This window comes from Chamaea fasciata, unplaced genomic scaffold (genome assembly GCF_029207755.1).
Source record: "Chamaea fasciata isolate MVZ Bird 193981 ecotype frontalis unplaced genomic scaffold, bChaFas1.0.hap1 SCAF_25, whole genome shotgun sequence".
Taxonomy (NCBI): Eukaryota; Metazoa; Chordata; class Aves; order Passeriformes; family Sylviidae; genus Chamaea; species Chamaea fasciata.
The window spans coordinates 3,691,228-3,707,042 of NW_027094110.1; the positions used below are offsets into that span (position 1 = coordinate 3,691,228).

Here is a 15,815-nt window from a genome sequence, read left to right on the forward strand (position 1 = left end):
CGCGCGCGGTCGGTTTGCGTTTCCCGGGGCGGGGCCGGAAGCGGAGCCTTGGGGGCGGCGGGCGGAGCGCGGCGGCGGCGCGGGGACCCCCGTGAGTGTGCGCGGGACCCCCGTGAGTGTGCGCGGGGACCCCCGTGTGCGCGGGGACCCCCGTGTGTGCGGGACCCCCGTGAGTGTGTGCGGGACCCCCGTGAGTGTGCGCGGGGACCCCCGTGAGTGTGCGGGGGACCCCCGTGAGTGTGCGGGACCCCCGTGAGAGTGCGCGGTGACCCCCGTGAGAGTGTGCGGGACCCCCGCGAGTGTGTGCGGGACCCCCGTGAGTGTGCACGGGGACCCCCGTGAGTGTGCGCGGGACCCCCGTGAGTGTGCGCGGGACCCCCGTGAGTGTGCGCGGGGACCCCCGTGAGTGTGCGCGGTGACCCCCGTGAGTGTGCGGGACCCCCGTGAGTGTGCGCGGTGACACCCCTGAGTGTGCCCGGGACTGCCCCGGAGCGGGCGGCGGTACCGGGCCACGGTGCTTGGGGCTGGGGGGGCCACCCCAGCGGCGGCTCCCCGGGAGGGCAGCGGGGTTGAGCTGGGGATGCGGAGGCTGCCAGAGAAGGGGTGCTGGAGGGCGCGGAGGGACTCCCCGTGCCCCCGCCCGGCTGCGACCGCAGTGACGCTCCCGCATGCTCGGCTGGGGCGGGCGGGTAAAGGCAGCCCCCGGGCTTGGCGCCGAGCACGGCCGGGCAGGTTGTGATCGTCCCGTGCCTCCCGAGTGTGACCGCGTCCGTCTGTGCCCCGTGTGCGCGCCCCGTGTCCGGCTGTCCCCGGTGAGTGTGACCGTGTCCGGTCTCCCCGTGTCTCGCAGGCGGCTGTGCGGCCCCCGCCGCAGCGATGGAGCCCCGGTGCCCGCCCTGGTTGCAGACTTGCCCCCGGCCGTGCCGCCTCCTGCTCCACGCCCTGTCCTCCGGCCCCGGCGGGACGATGGCCGCACTGCGGGTGCTGCAGCGGGGACAGCCCCGCGAGGGTCCGGGGCAGGCGTTCCCCTGGCAGGCTCTGACCGCGGCTGTGTGCGCCGAGGAGCCCTCGCTGGAGGGGCCGAAGGACACCCTGGCTGTGTGAGTTGGACACGTTTCTAAAACTCGGTGTTTCGTGGGAGTTTTGGGTGTCAGGTGCACAATTTGGGAGAGCACATCTGCTTTCCCCGGTGTAGCAGTCCATGTATGAAGTTGGGATCATGGCAGCGAGCCAGTGATGTCCCAGCTTGTGTCTGCAAAAGCTGGTGAAGGCAGTAGGTGCTTCCTCTTTCTAGTGCTGTGGGGCTGCTCCATCGGGCATGTTGGCATCAGGAGAGAGGGACTTGCTCTGACCAGTCACCTCTCCTTTTCCAGCAAGCCACGGCTGCTGCTGCTGCCCGTTTTGTGCCAGAGAAACTTCTTCTCCCTGCTCCTCGTGGTGCAGGATGCAGTGCCAGGGGACTGCCTTGACCAGCTGCTCCAGGCCTTGGAGCAAGATTCCCATGTGGATCCCTGGGTGCAGACACTGGGGAATCTGCTCCAGCAGGGACCAAGGGCACAGGAGGGCTCCCCGCGTCCCACTGTCCTGTCTTCCGCGTGCCAGCAGCAGCTTAGGGGCCTGTGCCAGAAAATTGCCCAGAAGAAACCAGAGGGGCAAAGAAAATTGAACTGGTGCTTCAGCAGGCAGCCTAGTTCCTCTGACTCTCAAGGTGGGAAGCGCAAGAAAGTGTCAGAGGAGAGCCTGGAGTTGGACAGTGAGAGAGAGGGGAAGAGGCTGCTGCTGGAGGAGGAGCCCCTGGGGCCCCAGGAGTGTGGAGATGTGGCAGGGCTGGAAGAGGAGGTGCCCGAGGAGCCTCCAGGGGACACATCTGCTCAGAGCACAGATAAGGCTGCTCCGGACAGCTCCCAGCAGGATGTAGCTGGGGAGCACAGGAAGATTTCCCAGACAGAGCTGGCAGCGGAGGTCCAGTCCTTTGTCCAGGTACTGTGTAGGGTTTGTAGTCCCCTTCCAGCCAGTGAGCCTTTACAGCCTAATTCCCATTCCTTTATCTCATTTTCCTCAGATGCATGGACAGAGGCTGAAAATACTGCTGCTGCAGGAGTCCAGTGTAAGTGGTTGCTTCTGTCTCTCTCCTGGAGCTGATGCTCCAGGGCCTCGGAAGGGGTGGGAAAGGAGGTGGATTTCACTGAGCCAACTGGATGAAAAGCCCTGTTGGCACTTCCTCTGGCCTTGGGATACTGACACCTGCCTGCAGTTCCCTTGATGCCTGTGTGCTCAACGCTGACAGCCGTGGGGGGAAGGGAGAAGCCCTGGAGCTGTATTTTGTGGGTTGGTTTATTTGGTGCATTACTCAGGACGGTGTTTCCCTCCAGTACTCCGAGCTGCCCACCCCACCTGAGCTGAGCATCCTGAACAACTGCTCCCCCAGCCAGGTGAGCCCCAGCATCCCTGCTGCGGCTGCTGCAGGGGGCCTGCTGCTGTCCCTAATGTCCCATCCCCTGTGCCATCCCCAGCTCGAGGGGCTGTGCTCCTTCCTCCAGCTCTCCACGTGCCCGGAGCCCTTCCTGGTGCGTTTCTGCAGCTGGCTGCTGGCTCTGACCCCCGACCTCAGCTACACCAGCGCAGCCATCCTGGCACAGCAGCTCTTCCTCAGGCGAGTACGTGCCAGGGCAGCAGAGCTTTCCTGCTCCCTGTTTCCCTCTCCGTTGTCCCCACCTCCTGCCTTTTCTGTCCCCAGGTCCTGTCCCTCACCCAGCCACCTTCCCGACACCTCATGGCTGCCCTCGCTTCGTTTTGCTCCAAGTATTCCCATCCCTTCTGCCGTGTGCTGGTGGCTGCGGTGCTGCAGGAGCCAGGGGAAGGTGTGGTGGGCTGGTGGGAGGTGTGGCTGCTTCTGGGAGCTGCTGCTGCTGTCTCCTGGGAGGCGTTTGAGGTGTTAGGAACCTTGGAGGAGTGGGGCTGGTTTTTTCTGGGCAGGTGAGCACATGGAGGTTGGGATGGGAGATGGTTTTACAGATGCCTGAGATGGAATTGGGAGGGTTGGCTAGGCTGGCTTCTGGCTTCGTTTTTCCCAGAGGATAGTTTCCATACCTCCATGGTTGGAGGGCCCCTGACAGCTCCTAATGCTCAGGCCAGAGCTACCCCAGGGTGTGTATGTTGGCGTGAGGAGAGGGTGAACCCCTGCCACAGTAGCATCCCCTTTTCCCAGAGACTGGTGCCGTTTAAACCCTTGCAGCAGGGCAAAGGAAGCAGCGTTATCCTGAGCAGTAGAAGGGGGCACTGCATGGTTTCTGCCTGTCCTGACTGGAACGTACTCCCGTGAAGGGGTGCCAGGCAGGGCCAGGCACGTCCCCATGGATTTGGCAGCCTCTGGAGGCTCTCCCCTGCTGCTTTGCCCTTGCAGGTGCTGAGCAGACCAAGCTGATGTGTGAGCTCGTGGAGGAGTGCCTGGAGCCACGCTCGGTGCAGCTGGTGCTAAGGTGAGGGGTGACAGGGCCAGCAGCTCTGCTTTGGCCTCGTGCCTGCCAGCTGGCTCCAGCCGTTTGGGAGCACCAGCAGGGCTGTGGAGCAGCACCTTTCCTCCTCACTGTCCTTCCAGCCAAATCTTGGAGGTGCCTTTGTCTGAGAAGCTCCTGCCAGTACTGCAGGCCGTGCTGGGGCGGCAGGTGAGGGGCCCACCTTGTCCCATGGGTTTCCTTGATGCCTCCAGCAGTGCTGGAGCAAGGACCCCCTCTCCTACCTGCTCCTGGGTCTTTTCTAGGAGGTGCTGCCTCCTGAGCTCTTGGATCTCCTGGTCCTGACTCTGTGCCAGCAGGGCCCAGCCTTCGCCACCTCACTGAACTTTGCCAAGCTGGTGACGGCCGTGCTCACGGTGTATCAGGGCCAGGTGAGCGAGGCCAAGCTCAGCTCCTGGGACCTGGCCCAGAGCTCTCGGGTGGGCTCCTGGCAGGGCAGTGCCCTGAGCTCGTGCTGCCTCCATGCCAGGTCACGCCGGCTCACCGGAGCAGTCTGGCTGCTGTCCTGGACCGGAGCAACGCGGCGCTGAAGAAATCGCTGCAGGCTGTGCTGGAAGGGGCCAGGTGAGGTGGGGACGGGGGTCCCTGTCATGGGGGGTGGCAGGCTGGGCCATCCCAGGGGTGGGGAACCAGGAGGTGCCACTGTGCTGTGCAGTGGTGTGAATGGCAGTGGCTTCCTTCTTCTTGATTTTCGTCATTTTCTCAGGTGACCACCAAAGGGAATCGTGAGGTGACTGCTTCCTTGTGTGGAGGACACCCATTGCCCAGCAGCAGCCACAGCCACCCCTCCCTGGGTTCCCCCTGGTGAGGTGGGATCCTGTGAGCGGGCTCTGTTCCCCGCAGAGTGCCCAGGGCCTCCAGCAGCACCTGGTGTGAGGGGGCTCTTGCTGGGCAGTGCCATCCCAGCCCCCCACACTCCCTGGGGCTCGGAGGGGTCTTGGTTGAACAATTAATGTGTTTCCAGGTGTTTCTGTATCTGTTCTGCTTCAGGCCTGCCACACTCAACAAGGTGACCTGGCCTTCCTGTGACAGGACACAACCCATGGGGGAGCTTCTGAGTTCTTACTGTTCAAAACGTGTCACTGGACCAGGACAGACGTTGATTTGAGGCAGCATAAAGTTGAAAATTCTGGACTTAGTTCACTATCTTGGTTTTACCTCAGCTCGTTCCAAGGCACGAGCTTTCTGCACGTCCACATTCCTCCCCAACAGCCAAGCTGGTTTCAGAGTGGTGCAGGCTGGGCTGCTGCTTTGTGTATCTGATCTGCTGGGATTTACAGAACTCTGGGTGCAGGAGAGTGGGATTTAGCTTAATTCCAGCTGAATTTAGCTGGAAAATTTTGAGTGTTCTGCTTCAAATCCACCTTTCTTTCCTGTTTGCCTGGCCCGTGAGGGGCCTTGCTGTGTGTGGCACATTTCTGGTGATGATGACACTGCTCATTGCCCTAACAGAAAGTGCTTCTATGGCATGACTCTGCTCAAAGTTCTGTCCTGTGTTCTTGAAAGTACTCACTGGAAACCTCATCTAGGCACCTCCTGGTCTGAGACCTGGGAAGAAAAGTTTGGGAGAGAGTGGAGAGACAGGCAGGTAGAGCTAGAGTTTCAATGGAGGTTTTGAAGCATTACATACTTCAGGAGCTATTTAAAAATCCATAAACAAAGGGAGAAGTAGAGTTATAATATGTTGCTGTGACGTGTGACTGCTTCGTTTTCTCATTAATGTTTAGATCCCAGCCAGAGGAAGGAAACTCTGAAGCATTAGGTGACTCTCTTAAGGCTGAGAGCACAGATTTCTTTATGTAAGGATCTCTGAAGCTATTTTAGGTGACAGTGGACTGATGAGGCTTCAAAGTCCGCATTAGCTGGAGGATAGAAACCTCCAGGGAGCCAGATTGTTGATGTGTTTGCATTCCAGTGAGTTAGTGGCTGAGTATAGTGAAGCTATTGTAGGGCTGCCCAAAATACGACATAAATAGAAATTGTGCCATGATCATCAAGGTCTAAGCCTGCTCTTCTGGCTTTATTAGGTAGCAGGCTCTGATCTTTGCAGTTTCCCTGCAGAGCTGCTACCAAGTGACCTCGGTGTCATTGTCCCCAGTGCTCTGTCTGGCTGTGGCTGTTGGTCACACGGAGATGGCCACTGGCTTGTGGCAGGAGCCTTCTTAGCCCTGGTTTTGCTCTGAGCTGCAGCTTATCATGTTCTGTGGGTTCCTCTGAGGTGTACATGCAGATGGCAATCACGTAAGGAGAACTGGGAGCAAACCCTGGGGACGCTGCACATGCTGGTGGAAGACGGCTTGCTTATATGGAGGTTGGCAGCACCTGCACAAAAAACTTCACTTTTGACTCCTCTTGACCCTTTCAAGAGCTTTAAAATCCATCCTGAACAGCACAGAGAGGTGGATGCAGCATAAAACATCAGTCAGGTTTTATAGTTCAGCAGAACCTTGGCCAAGGGTGGCTGGAGTGCCAGGACTGGCTCTGTCCTTGTCCTGATTTCAGAGGGGTGATGGTGAAGGGAATGGTCTGAAGCTTTATCTGAGTCCTTTCCTAGGCTAGAGGTAGAAGGTAGCATGTAATTCTCTGTTTACTTGTGATACTTGGCGGTGGCTCCTTGCCTGCTTCCTCTTCTGTTTGTAGTTTTACTTCACATTACAGAGGGGAATTCTTTTTGGTCTAGTAGTTCCTGGGTTTTTTTGAAGGAAATTCATCATATGCAATTGCATGTCTTGTCTGTCCACTCTGCTGCCTCCTCACCCTCCACAGGGATTTTGGAACCAGTTTCATGACAAGATGATTCCTCCACTCCCCGAGTGCCTTGGTGGGGCTGTGGTCAGGCAGCAGAGAATCCCTTTGGGGTGAGCAGGGGTGTGGGGTCTGTGGATGTTAAACCAGACATCGGAGCCATGTAGGAGCCTTGGGCCATGCAGCACCTTGTTGGGAAGGGCTGAAACTCAGTGACTTTCCTGAAAAAGGCCTGTATCCATCCCCCGAGGGGCTGCCTCTCTCCAAACAGGAGCTCCAGGTTGTTGCTGTGTCACCTCTTGCAAGGGGTCACCCCTCTTCTCCCTGCAGGTAACTGCGTGTCCAGAGACAGCCTGCTAATCTCACGTGTAATCCCAAATGTGCTGATGCAGTTCTGCCTGGAAACCTGGGGGCTGTGACACCCAAATGTGAGGCTGAACTGCGCTGGGGGAGGCTCAGCAATGTTTATTTTTTTTCACTTGGGATTTAAAACTGAATAAAAAGAAAGAGCCATTTTCCATCTTGTCTGTTTTTTTTCTGTTTGTTTGTTTGTTTATGTTTTGTTTTTTTGCCAAGAACCTTTAAATTATAAGACAAGAATCATGTTCTCTCTTGGGTAGCCTGGTGGCTGCCATGTCCCTGTCAGCTGGGGAAGCCAGGGCCACAGAAAAGGTGAATTTGAGGGAGGGCTGGGGGCTGTTTTGTGGTTGGGCCCCTGCACAGACCTCTAAATCATGCTTGCTGCACCAGTGGCAGCAGTCAGTGTCAGTCTGAGCAGCTTTCTTCCAAGAAGTGGATAATCCAGATGACCACACTCTGTGATCTGAGCTCAGCTTCAGGAAGATGCTGTTGCTGTAGCTGCTGTGTGGGACCTCTCTGGAAGGAGGACAGGGGACAAGGCAGAGCCCGCAGCCACATGCTGCCACCCACCCCCCCGGGCTGGAGATCTCCCAGCAGGGTCTCGTTGCTCCCTGCGGAACAGGTCTGTGTGAGGGGAACGGGGCTGCTTTTCCTTGCCTGAGGCTCTGTGATACCTAGATTGCAGTCACGGTTTAGGGGCTCCCAGCTTAAAAATAAGAGTGCCAAAAAACCCCTGCAATGCTTTTAGTAAATGCTTTTAGAGGCTCTTTGAACGGGGTGTTTGGTGAGGAGGAGCACTGCCTGTTGTGAGCCCTCCCCTGAGTGTGGGAGGGAACAGAGGCACCAGTGCAATGGTGTCCTTGGGTCTGTGTCCCCCGCGGGGCACCCCTGGGCCTGCCAGGTCACCAGAGCAGAGGCCACGGAGCCTGATGTGCTGCCTGGTGCCAGCTGCTGCTCCTGGGGAGGAAGCTGGGGCTCTCTACAAAGGTGTCCATCCTCCACTCCCCTCATTTTGTTACCCCTGGCCCTGGGGCTGCGTTCTGGGCTCTCACTCTGGCAGGTGAGTGCCTGGGCAAAGCCTGCCCTGCACTGGGAGATGCTGTGTGCCCTCTCAGGGCTGAAGAGGTCTGCACACCCCAAAGGGTTCATTGGGCTCCTTGGGCATGAGGGGGCAAGAGCAGCTGCCTCCTGGTAGTGCTGAACGTGGAGCCCGACTCGCCCTAAGCTCATTAGGGGAAGAAAGCTGCTTTAGAGGACATGATGGATTTAAGCAAAGAGGCTGGGCTGGGGATGGGGCAATGGGGGGATGGCCAGGGGGAAAGTGGGGCTGCTGAGAGGGGCGGGAGGGATGGGGCTGTGGGCAGAGGGACTTCCCTGCATCACTGGATAAGATGCTACAGGGGCTCCTCACCAGCCATCCCAGCTGAGCCTGGTTCTGGGCCCCCCATGACAGCCCGGGGGATCCCCCATCTCTCCTGACTGCCCCCACGCTGCCCTGAGCCTCCTGGCAGGGCGATGGTGAGGCTCAGCTCTGCTCTGCAGACACGCAGGGAGCAGTCCTGGTCTTTCCCAGCTCCGTCACCTCCTCGGAGCGGGTGCAGGATCTGGCCCCGCACCAAAAGCAGAGGTTTCCTGGCCACCTGCAGACCACTCTGCCCGCCCTGGCCGGCGCGGGGAGCTCCCAGCCGCTCTCATGCATCTCCTTTAAAGGCCTTCTCTCATCGGGCCCGTCCCCGGCAGCTCCGTCTGCCGCAGATGCGGTTGCCGTGCCCGGCGGGGAGGCTCTGCCGCCGGCAGCGAGCGCCGTGCGGGGCCCCGGCACCCCCGAGCCCCGACTGCGGCCACGCCGTGTCCCCTGACCCCCTCCCGGGGCCCGTGGGGGCCCGACAGAGCTGAGTGCCGGGTCCGAGCTGGGCGGCCCCAGCCTCTGCCTTCGGCTGCTTGAGAGGAGTTCAGGCAGGTAACGATGTCCCGGGGAGCGCTTGGTCGTCGCCGAGTTGAGGGAAAGCGCCCGGTCTGGCATCTCAGGGGGTTCCTTACGCTAAACCAGCTGCGTGTCTCGTGTCTGTTCCATCTGTAACACAAAGATAAGGAGCGAGTGTCTGTGAGGCTGTCAGAGCTGCGGGCAAGCAGCCGGCCGCGGGGTCTGCCGCGGCTGTGACGGATTGAGCACTTTGCAGCAGGGAGCAGCCCTGCGGAGCACTCTGGTGCTCGCTGGTGTGATGAGTTTGACTGATCCCTGCTGGCTGGAGGCCCTGAGCCCCTGGGTGGAGGTGTCAGGGAGGATTCCCACTGTATAGGTGTGAAATGGGCTGGCTTTGGCAGGTGCCAAGTGCTGCTTTTTACACTTTCATCAGAGCGGAACAGGCGCTGAGAGCTGGGGGATGGCCCTGCTTGGTGCTGGGGTGACCTAGACTGAGCTTTGCACAGGCATGTGGGGCTCCAAGCGGCCCCTGCTCTCTGGCCCCCCTAGATCTCTCCTGCATTTCCTGTCCTGGACAAAAATTTCTCCTTCTGTCCTAAATCTGCATGTCCGTGGGCACAGCCTGCGAGGAGTCACTGTGGGACAGTCCCTGCTGCTCAGCGACTTCACCCTGGGCTGGGAGAGGGACTCTGTGGACTTCCTGTATTTTTCTCTGATTCTTTAAACATTGTAAAACTGCTTAAACGAGTTGTCCAAGCTCCCTTATATTTGGAATTCTTTTACATTTGTCTCTCTGGGAGCTCGGGGATTGTCCTGTCTGCAGCCTGGAGAACGGGGGGTTGCTCTCTCTCTGCACTGGGTGCTGGCACTGGGTGGTGGCTGCAAATTTAACTCCCCCCATGAAGCTGACCCACATCACAAGCCCAAAATGAGGATTGCCCTGGGGGAAGGAAACGGGGGTGGGAAGCAGGAAAGTCCACCCTCAGCACTGCCCAGAAAGGAGGCTTGTATTGAATTTCTCATCTGCCTTGCTCCATGCCCGCCCAAATCCCACCAGCCTCCTCCTGAATCCCAGCGGGCCTCCCCACCTCTTTTCCCACAGATGCCTCCACGCTGAGCAGAGGAGCTCGAAGCTCCTGCTGGGTGAGAAAACGCTTTAAAAATATAACATTTAGAGGCGTTCTCCATCTGCGCGCAGCTAATGTGGGTCTCTCACGATAGGTGTGCTGGTCCTGGAGTCCCTGCACTTCACAAATGAAGCCACTGGAAGGGACCTCGCTGGGCCAGGGGGAGGAGGAGGCGCAGGGACCGGCCCAGGGGCGCCGGCGGCGGCAGCGGCAGAGGACGAGCTGCCGACCCAGCCCCTCACCTCGGAGGTATGTGCACAAAAAGCTCACGGGGCGCTGGCAAGGATGGGACAGTGATGGCAGTGCCAGGCAAGGGACATTGAGCATCGTTTTGGCGTGGTGGCCCCTTCTCCTGCAGCCAATGCTCTCAGGCTCGCCGGGAGGTGAGGGGAAAGCCCCTTTCCAGAGGCAGGGGTAAAAGTTTGGGGGTTCAAACCCTCTCCCAGTTGGGTGCTGGGCTCCAGCGTGGGGCTGCAGAGGGCTCTTTGCACAGCAGCCCCTGTATCTCCGTGCACGGGTGACCTGCCATCCCTTGTGGCCTCCAGCATCAGTGAGCAGGGATGCTACAGAGCTGCCAGACCTGGCACCCAGGGACAGGGTTTTGGGGTGATAAACCTGTCCCGGTGCACTTTTGGGGGGGCCTGCCATCCCCGTGGGGGTGCTGTGAGGTGGTGCCTGGGCTCTGGGTTTGCTGTGCTGCTGGCAGAGGCCGGCTCGCAGCGAGGTCCCCTTGGCAGCCAGAGGGAAAAAAAAAAAAAAAAAAAAGAGAGAGAAGAAGATTGCTGAGGCAAAGTACGGCAGTGGCTGGTGACTCATTGCTGGCTGGAAACGGCTTCGGCGGGTCCTCTGTGGGGCTCTGCGGCGGCGGCAGGAGCGGAGGGGGTGGCTCCCCCGGGGCAAGCAGAGCGGGACCGGGACGGAGCAGGCTGTGGAGGATGCTCGGGAAGGACCCAGGTCCGGAGCAGCCCCATCGAGGGAGCTGGGGGAGCGTGGGGGGTGGGATGCTGCCGATGCTTCCTGAGTTTCTTCAGGGTTTACCCGGGATTCCCTCCACAGGGAGCAGCAGGCAGAGCTGTCCGGGCTCCCCACGTCTCCGGATGAAGGTAAGGGCAGCCCAAGCGGGGATGGGGTCAGAAGGGTGGATTTTCTACCCTCCTGCCCTGAGCAGCAGGAGGGTGTCCCCTGGCCTGGCAGCACCTGCCAGCAACCTCTTCCAGCCCTGGGATCCCAACCCCATCCCCTGGATTTGCCTCACCAGCTGTAACACACCCTCTGCACTGGATCCCTTGCCCTCCTCCCCCTGCCCTGGCCCAGTTTAGCTCCAGTATCTTTAATCCCACAGGGATATTTTGGGGGGTACCTGGCTGCTCACATCCCTTGGGAACCTGCAGGCTGCAGAAATGCCAGTGGCAGTTTTGGGGGGTCTGTCCTGAAGTGGTGTCAGGCTGGGGAGGGGACCCTGCTGTGCCACCACCCTTTCTGTCCCCAGGCAGGATGAGCAGTCCCCAGGGACACCCAGGTGGGATTTTGGCCAGGAGTGAGCAGAGCATGGAGCAAGTCAGCGAGGTGAGAGGGAGGGGAGGGCAACAGGTGGGGGGGGCTTCCCTGCCTGGTTCCTTGGGCTCAGCCAGGCCCCCAGCCCCTCTGTGCTGGTCCTCTCGCATGCTGTGCAGCACCAGGGAGAGGTTTGCTCCAAGAGCACCTTTGTGCCTCTCAGGAGCCAGGCAGGACCATGCAGGAGCTGGCTGTGCACCCTGGGGACAGTGACACGGCTAAAGAAGGTGGGTGAGTCTCCATCCCACATCCCAGCCGGGTCCCCTTAGGGGAAGGCTTGAAGTAGTTGTGGATGAGCGTGGATGAGCATGTCCCTTGGTGGGGACATGGGGAAGGGGAGACTGGCCCAGGAGGACCTAAAGCCCCCCTCACCCTGGGGAAAGGATTGGGATGGTTCCAAAACATGGGCATCTACCCCCTGCTAAGACAGGAGGGCAGAGGGAGGAGGGAAGGCCAAGGGAAAGCCCTCATGTGTGGTCTCTTGTGGCCCCACTGCCTTCCTGCAGATGCAGAAACCCTGGAGGAGCCGCTGCTGAGTCTCCCCAGTGAGCTCTCAGTGCTGGACAGACTTGGCTTGCACAGGTAAGACCAGTGAGCACCTGCATCCCTCTGGATGTAGCCACAGGACAGGGGGGTCCCAGGGCACAGCACATCTCAGAGATTGGGCTTCCCTCCTTTTCCATTGCACAAGAGTTGCTGTCCGCACAATGGGCACTTGGCTTCCCACTTCTCGTGGTGGCTGGCACCCCTGGGAGCAGAACAGGGGCATTTTCAGCATGCAGCCCCCATGACGCCTCCACCCCTGACAGCACTTCTCTTTCTGCAGGGTGGCTTTGACAGAGCAGGATCTGGAGGTGAGGGCTGCTGGGGGCCGTGGGTGGGCTGGGGAAGGGGGTCACAAGGACAGACACCTTGCTGGCTCATAGTCCCATGACTCTGCCCTGCTCCTTCAGGCACCGCAGTTCCCTGGCAGCCACTTTATAAACCCATTCCCAGAGATGCTTTTGGCATTTGGAGGCAGCCGCATTTCCATGAGTCTGTCCTCTGCGTGCCCGGCAATCCCACAAAGCGCTCTGCAGCTGCTGAAGAGCGCCCTTAGCCGGGGAGGCGGCAGGAGCCTCGCTAATAAAAATAATTTCCCTGCGAGTGCCAGGGCTGAGTCAGGCTCAGCTGGGACCCGCAGCGAGGGCTGGCGTCTGCCCGGCGTGTGCTCTTGCCAGGAGGGCTCAAGATTTCCATGTGTTATCGGCTGCCTGGGGGATGTGTCTCCCCGGGCTGGCATCTCAAGGGACTGTCCCCAGCATGCAGCAGCCTAAAGGGTGCTGGGGCAAGGCAAGTGTAATTATCTTTAGCACTGTCCTCTTTGGTGGCATGCAGGGAGGTCTGTGCCTTGGGGACAGCAGCACATGGCCCTGGTGGCTTCCCTTCTGCCCCCTTGTCCCACCTCTCACCTCCCCACCCCGCAGGCAGCCTTTGCCCACCTCGCCCTGGCTTTTCGCTGTGACACGTTCACCCTGCAGCAACGGGTGCAGGTGGAGAAACGGGCACGGGATGCAGCAGAGGAAAACATCCAGGAGGAGATGGGGCAGTGCCGAGCTGCCCTGGAGGTAGGTGGGCACCAGAGCAGGGGGCCGGCATGTGCTGGGATCATCCAGCCCCAGAGGGGTTTGGACAACTCAGAGTGCCAGCTCCAGCAGCTCCATCCTTTCCCCCCACAGAGGCTGGGCCAATCCTGTGGCAGTGCAGGCTGCAAGGAGACGCTGGAGCAGCTGCAGCACAACCTGGCCGTGCTGTCAGCGGCTATTGAGAGGGCAACCAGGGCTGCAGAGAAGCTGGGGGCCGTACACCAGGTGTGTGCACAGCCCAGGGCTGGGAGTGATGGAGGGTGCTACAGACAGGCTTGGGGACTCATCCCTGGGCTTGCTGGGCTTCGCACCCCCCCTCACAGTGCCGGTCTTGACCTCATATTTGCACTTACCAGGGTGCAAGGGATCCATCCGCCTGCCCCTGGGAGCGGGAAGGGTTTGCACCTGCACTCCCTGGGTGGAGGCACCATGGGATGCACAGGGAGGGACCTGGCTCCTTGTGAGATGGGGGCCCTGATCCCCCATCCTGCCTGGCTGCAGGAGGCCCGGATGAGCCGAGCAGCAGAGGTGATGGTGCAGCACGTGGAGAACCTGAAGCGGCACCACCAGCGGGAGCACGCGGAGCTGGAGGAGATGAAGCGCCTGATCCAGCAAAACTCCCGCAACCGGCAGCTGGCGGAGACCCAGGGTGAGGTGGGCTCTGCCACTGGGGCCCTGCGCAGGGTTTGCACGGAGCAACCCTGCAGGGTTTGGTCCCCAGCCCCTCTGGGGGGTCAGTGTGATGCTGCACAACAGAGCCAGTGGGTGCTGTGAGCTGAGGACTGGTAGTGAGGAACAGCTGATGGTGGTGAAGGGAACAGCTGATGACAGTTGTGAGGGGACAGTGGAACAGCGGATCAGTGTGGGAGCAGGTGCTGGTGGCTGAAGAGCCATAACCCAGCTGGGAATGCAGGGCAGTGGGGCCCCATGCACAAAAAGGACTCTGTTCCTGAACGCCAAGCTCCACATGTGCCATTGCTGTGCATGGGACCAGGTGCCCCTGCCCAGAGCACCACCTGTGCCACACACAGAGCACATGGCCAGGACAGCTTTCAGTGGCAGGGAGCTTTGTGACCATCTGTTCATCAGCCCCATCTTACTGTTGGGGGACGATGTAAGGCAGCTTCTCTTTGCTCCCAGATGATGTGGAGCCACGGCTGAGACCTCACCCCCTGAAGAGAACTTTCCAGCAGGTAACTGGTCCCAGTTCAGGAGTCTCAGAGCTACTGCCTCCCCATGCCCTGCCGCCCTCCCTCAACTGGCTGTCCCCACACACCCACTTGTCCCCAAACAATGTCACTACAGCCAACTGCTTGCTGCAGGGAAGGTCTGCTGGAAGTGCCAGGGATGAGGCAAAAAGTAGGGGCAGCCTCAAAGGGCTGTTGGTAGACAGACAGGGTGCCCAGCAAGCTGGGGGCTGCCTGTGCAAGAGATCTTAGGCGGATCCTTCTTCCATTGCAGGGTCACAGTGCTCAGCTGTTCTTTAGCACCAGCTTGAACCCAACACTGATTCCCCAATAGCTCAAGAGCTAGGGGAGGGGGCTAGGCAGCCCCACCAGCACAGCTTGCAGCAGTAATGACAGGAACAAACCTCTTGGCTTTGACCTTCCCTGCCTTTCTGCCTTCCCCTCTTAGCTCCAGTGGGAATTGGCAGTGTCCCGTGGTGTCCCTTGCCCGTGGTGGGGGGTGCTGGGGAAGGAGGAGGTGAGAAGCAGCTGCACAGGAGGTGAGTGAGCAGCTGCTCACCCCCAGCCCCTCTGTTGCAGGGGTCTGCCCGCCGCAGAGTCAGCATCGCCGTCATCCCCAAGCAGCTCCTGGTAAGGACGTGTTGGGGGGGACAGTCAGGAGCTGAGTCCCCAGGCTCACTGGGGCTCCGTGTCCCCACTGATGCTCCCACCCTCGGTGCCCAGCCAGGTGCCAGCCCTGAGAGCCGAGCAGCCCCAGCAGCTGACCTGGAGCCAGAGGGGGCCCAGCGCTGGCCCAGCACCCAGAGGTAACTGCACTGGGTGGCCGAGCAGATGTGGCACCAGCTCCCACTGGCCATATGGGACAGCACCCACCCTGTCCTCTCCGTCCCCAGGAGTGAACTGGAGCCACAGGACCAGGACAGCGCCGTGACTGGGAAGCTGGTGGCAGAGGCAGATGGCAGAGGCTCAAGCACAGGGGACGAGGAGCCGGAGCAGCTTGGGCTGACGTGAGCAGCACGCTGCGTGTGCCCACCATCCCCTCATGGCTGCTGGCCTCTCTGTGCTCCCCGGGTGGCCAGCACTTGGGCGGGGGGGCTGGGGGATTTAGTGGTGGAAGGCTGGGATGTTGCTTGACTTCCTCAGCTCAACCCTGCTGTGCCTCAGTTTTGCCCATGACCTCCTCAGGCTTGTTCACTTGGGTTTGTAAACGGGCCAGTGAGGTTTGGGGCTGAGTTGAACATCCTCCTTGTCCCCCAGATGGGGTGGAGGTGGGATTTTCTCTCTCCCATGGATGACAAGTGTCCCTGGTCACCTTCTCCCCAGGTCCAAGGGGTCTGCAGCGGAGCTGTGGCGTCCATGGCTCTTCTTCCCACAGCACTACTGGGTTTTCTTCTGGCTGCTTCTCCTGAGCATCGCCTTCCTCCTCCTCGTCCGTGTCCTGGAGTTGCAGCGGTTGCAGTCTGCAGCATCATCCAAGGCCTAGCTGGACTGGGGAGGGGGGAGCTGAGAGCCATCTCTGCTCCTTCCCCACGTCCTGAAACACCAAAACCCTAGAATAATAAAATGGGAGGAAAAATAGGGGAATTGTAATGACGGAGCAGGGGGTAGGATCTATGGTAGGATCTGTGGTAGGATCTAAGATATGGCTGGCACTTAGATATAATCCTGAAGGGGTCAGGGAGCTGCAGAAGCTCTCACTGATGCTGTGAGTTGCCTGTTCTCAGTACATCAAGCGGTGCAGGTGTGCTCCCACACATCCCCTGCCCTGGGGACAGCTC

The 15,815-nt window shown here is 60.0% G+C and overlaps 2 protein-coding genes across 9 annotated transcripts; both read left to right on the forward strand.

Moving 5' to 3' along the window:
- Positions 1–38: 38 nt before the first annotated feature.
- On the forward strand, positions 39–4,083 carry FANCE (FA complementation group E). 2 transcript variants are annotated; one of them, XM_066204010.1, is made up of 11 exons: positions 39–91; positions 851–1,100; positions 1,374–1,980; positions 2,063–2,107; positions 2,373–2,432; positions 2,514–2,657; positions 2,738–2,861; positions 3,404–3,479; positions 3,599–3,665; positions 3,761–3,886; positions 3,985–4,083. In XM_066204010.1, exons 2-11 carry the CDS (start codon positions 877–879, stop codon positions 4,081–4,083), a joined length of 1,572 nt encoding a protein of 523 aa, XP_066060107.1. In that variant the 5' UTR covers positions 39–91; positions 851–876. The 2 variants fall into 2 exon arrangements, with proteins under 2 accessions (XP_066060107.1, XP_066060106.1); XM_066204009.1 differs by having other exon boundaries at positions 72–112.
- A 4,282-nt stretch (positions 4,084–8,365) lies between these two features.
- LOC136301188 (inositol 1,4,5-triphosphate receptor associated 2-like) lies at positions 8,366–15,613 on the forward strand. Of its 7 annotated transcripts, XM_066204062.1 has the most exons (16): positions 8,368–8,580; positions 9,647–9,687; positions 9,766–9,920; positions 10,728–10,774; positions 11,161–11,237; positions 11,389–11,452; positions 11,732–11,807; positions 12,052–12,079; positions 12,692–12,832; positions 12,944–13,075; positions 13,352–13,499; positions 13,991–14,043; positions 14,617–14,667; positions 14,761–14,843; positions 14,931–15,044; positions 15,361–15,613. In XM_066204062.1, the coding sequence occupies exons 3-16, from the start codon at positions 9,799–9,801 to the stop codon at positions 15,518–15,520; spliced, it is 1,296 nt and encodes a 431-aa protein (XP_066060159.1). In that variant the 5' UTR covers positions 8,368–8,580; positions 9,647–9,687; positions 9,766–9,798; the 3' UTR covers positions 15,521–15,613. The 7 variants fall into 7 exon arrangements, 6 of the variants coding, with proteins under 6 accessions (XP_066060161.1, XP_066060162.1, XP_066060159.1 ...); XR_010723807.1 differs by lacking the exon at positions 9,647–9,687 and having other exon boundaries at positions 8,366–8,580; positions 14,765–14,843; positions 15,361–15,450; XM_066204061.1 differs by lacking the exon at positions 9,647–9,687.
- The last annotated feature ends 202 nt before the right edge of the window (positions 15,614–15,815 follow it).

What these genes read in the sequence shown, in the direction of transcription:
- FANCE (XM_066204010.1), top strand. Translation starts at nt 877, where the DNA reads ATGGAGCCCCGGTGCCCGCCCTGGTTGCAGACTTGCCCCCGGCCGTGC. An exon ending in ACAACTGCTCCCCCAGCCAG is followed by an intron (nt 2,433 to 2,513) that starts GTGAGCCCCAGC and finishes TGCCATCCCCAG; the next exon opens with CTCGAGGGGCTGTGCTCCTT. An exon ending in GCTGCAGGAGCCAGGGGAAG is followed by an intron (nt 2,862 to 3,403) that starts GTGTGGTGGGCT and finishes TTGCCCTTGCAG; the next exon opens with GTGCTGAGCAGACCAAGCTG.
- LOC136301188 (XM_066204062.1), top strand. Translation starts at nt 9,799, where the DNA reads ATGAAGCCACTGGAAGGGACCTCGCTGGGCCAGGGGGAGGAGGAGGCG. An exon ending in GACAGACTTGGCTTGCACAG is followed by an intron (nt 11,808 to 12,051) that starts GTAAGACCAGTG and finishes CTCTTTCTGCAG; the next exon opens with GGTGGCTTTGACAGAGCAGG. An exon ending in CGCTGGCCCAGCACCCAGAG is followed by an intron (nt 14,844 to 14,930) that starts GTAACTGCACTG and finishes CTCCGTCCCCAG; the next exon opens with GAGTGAACTGGAGCCACAGG.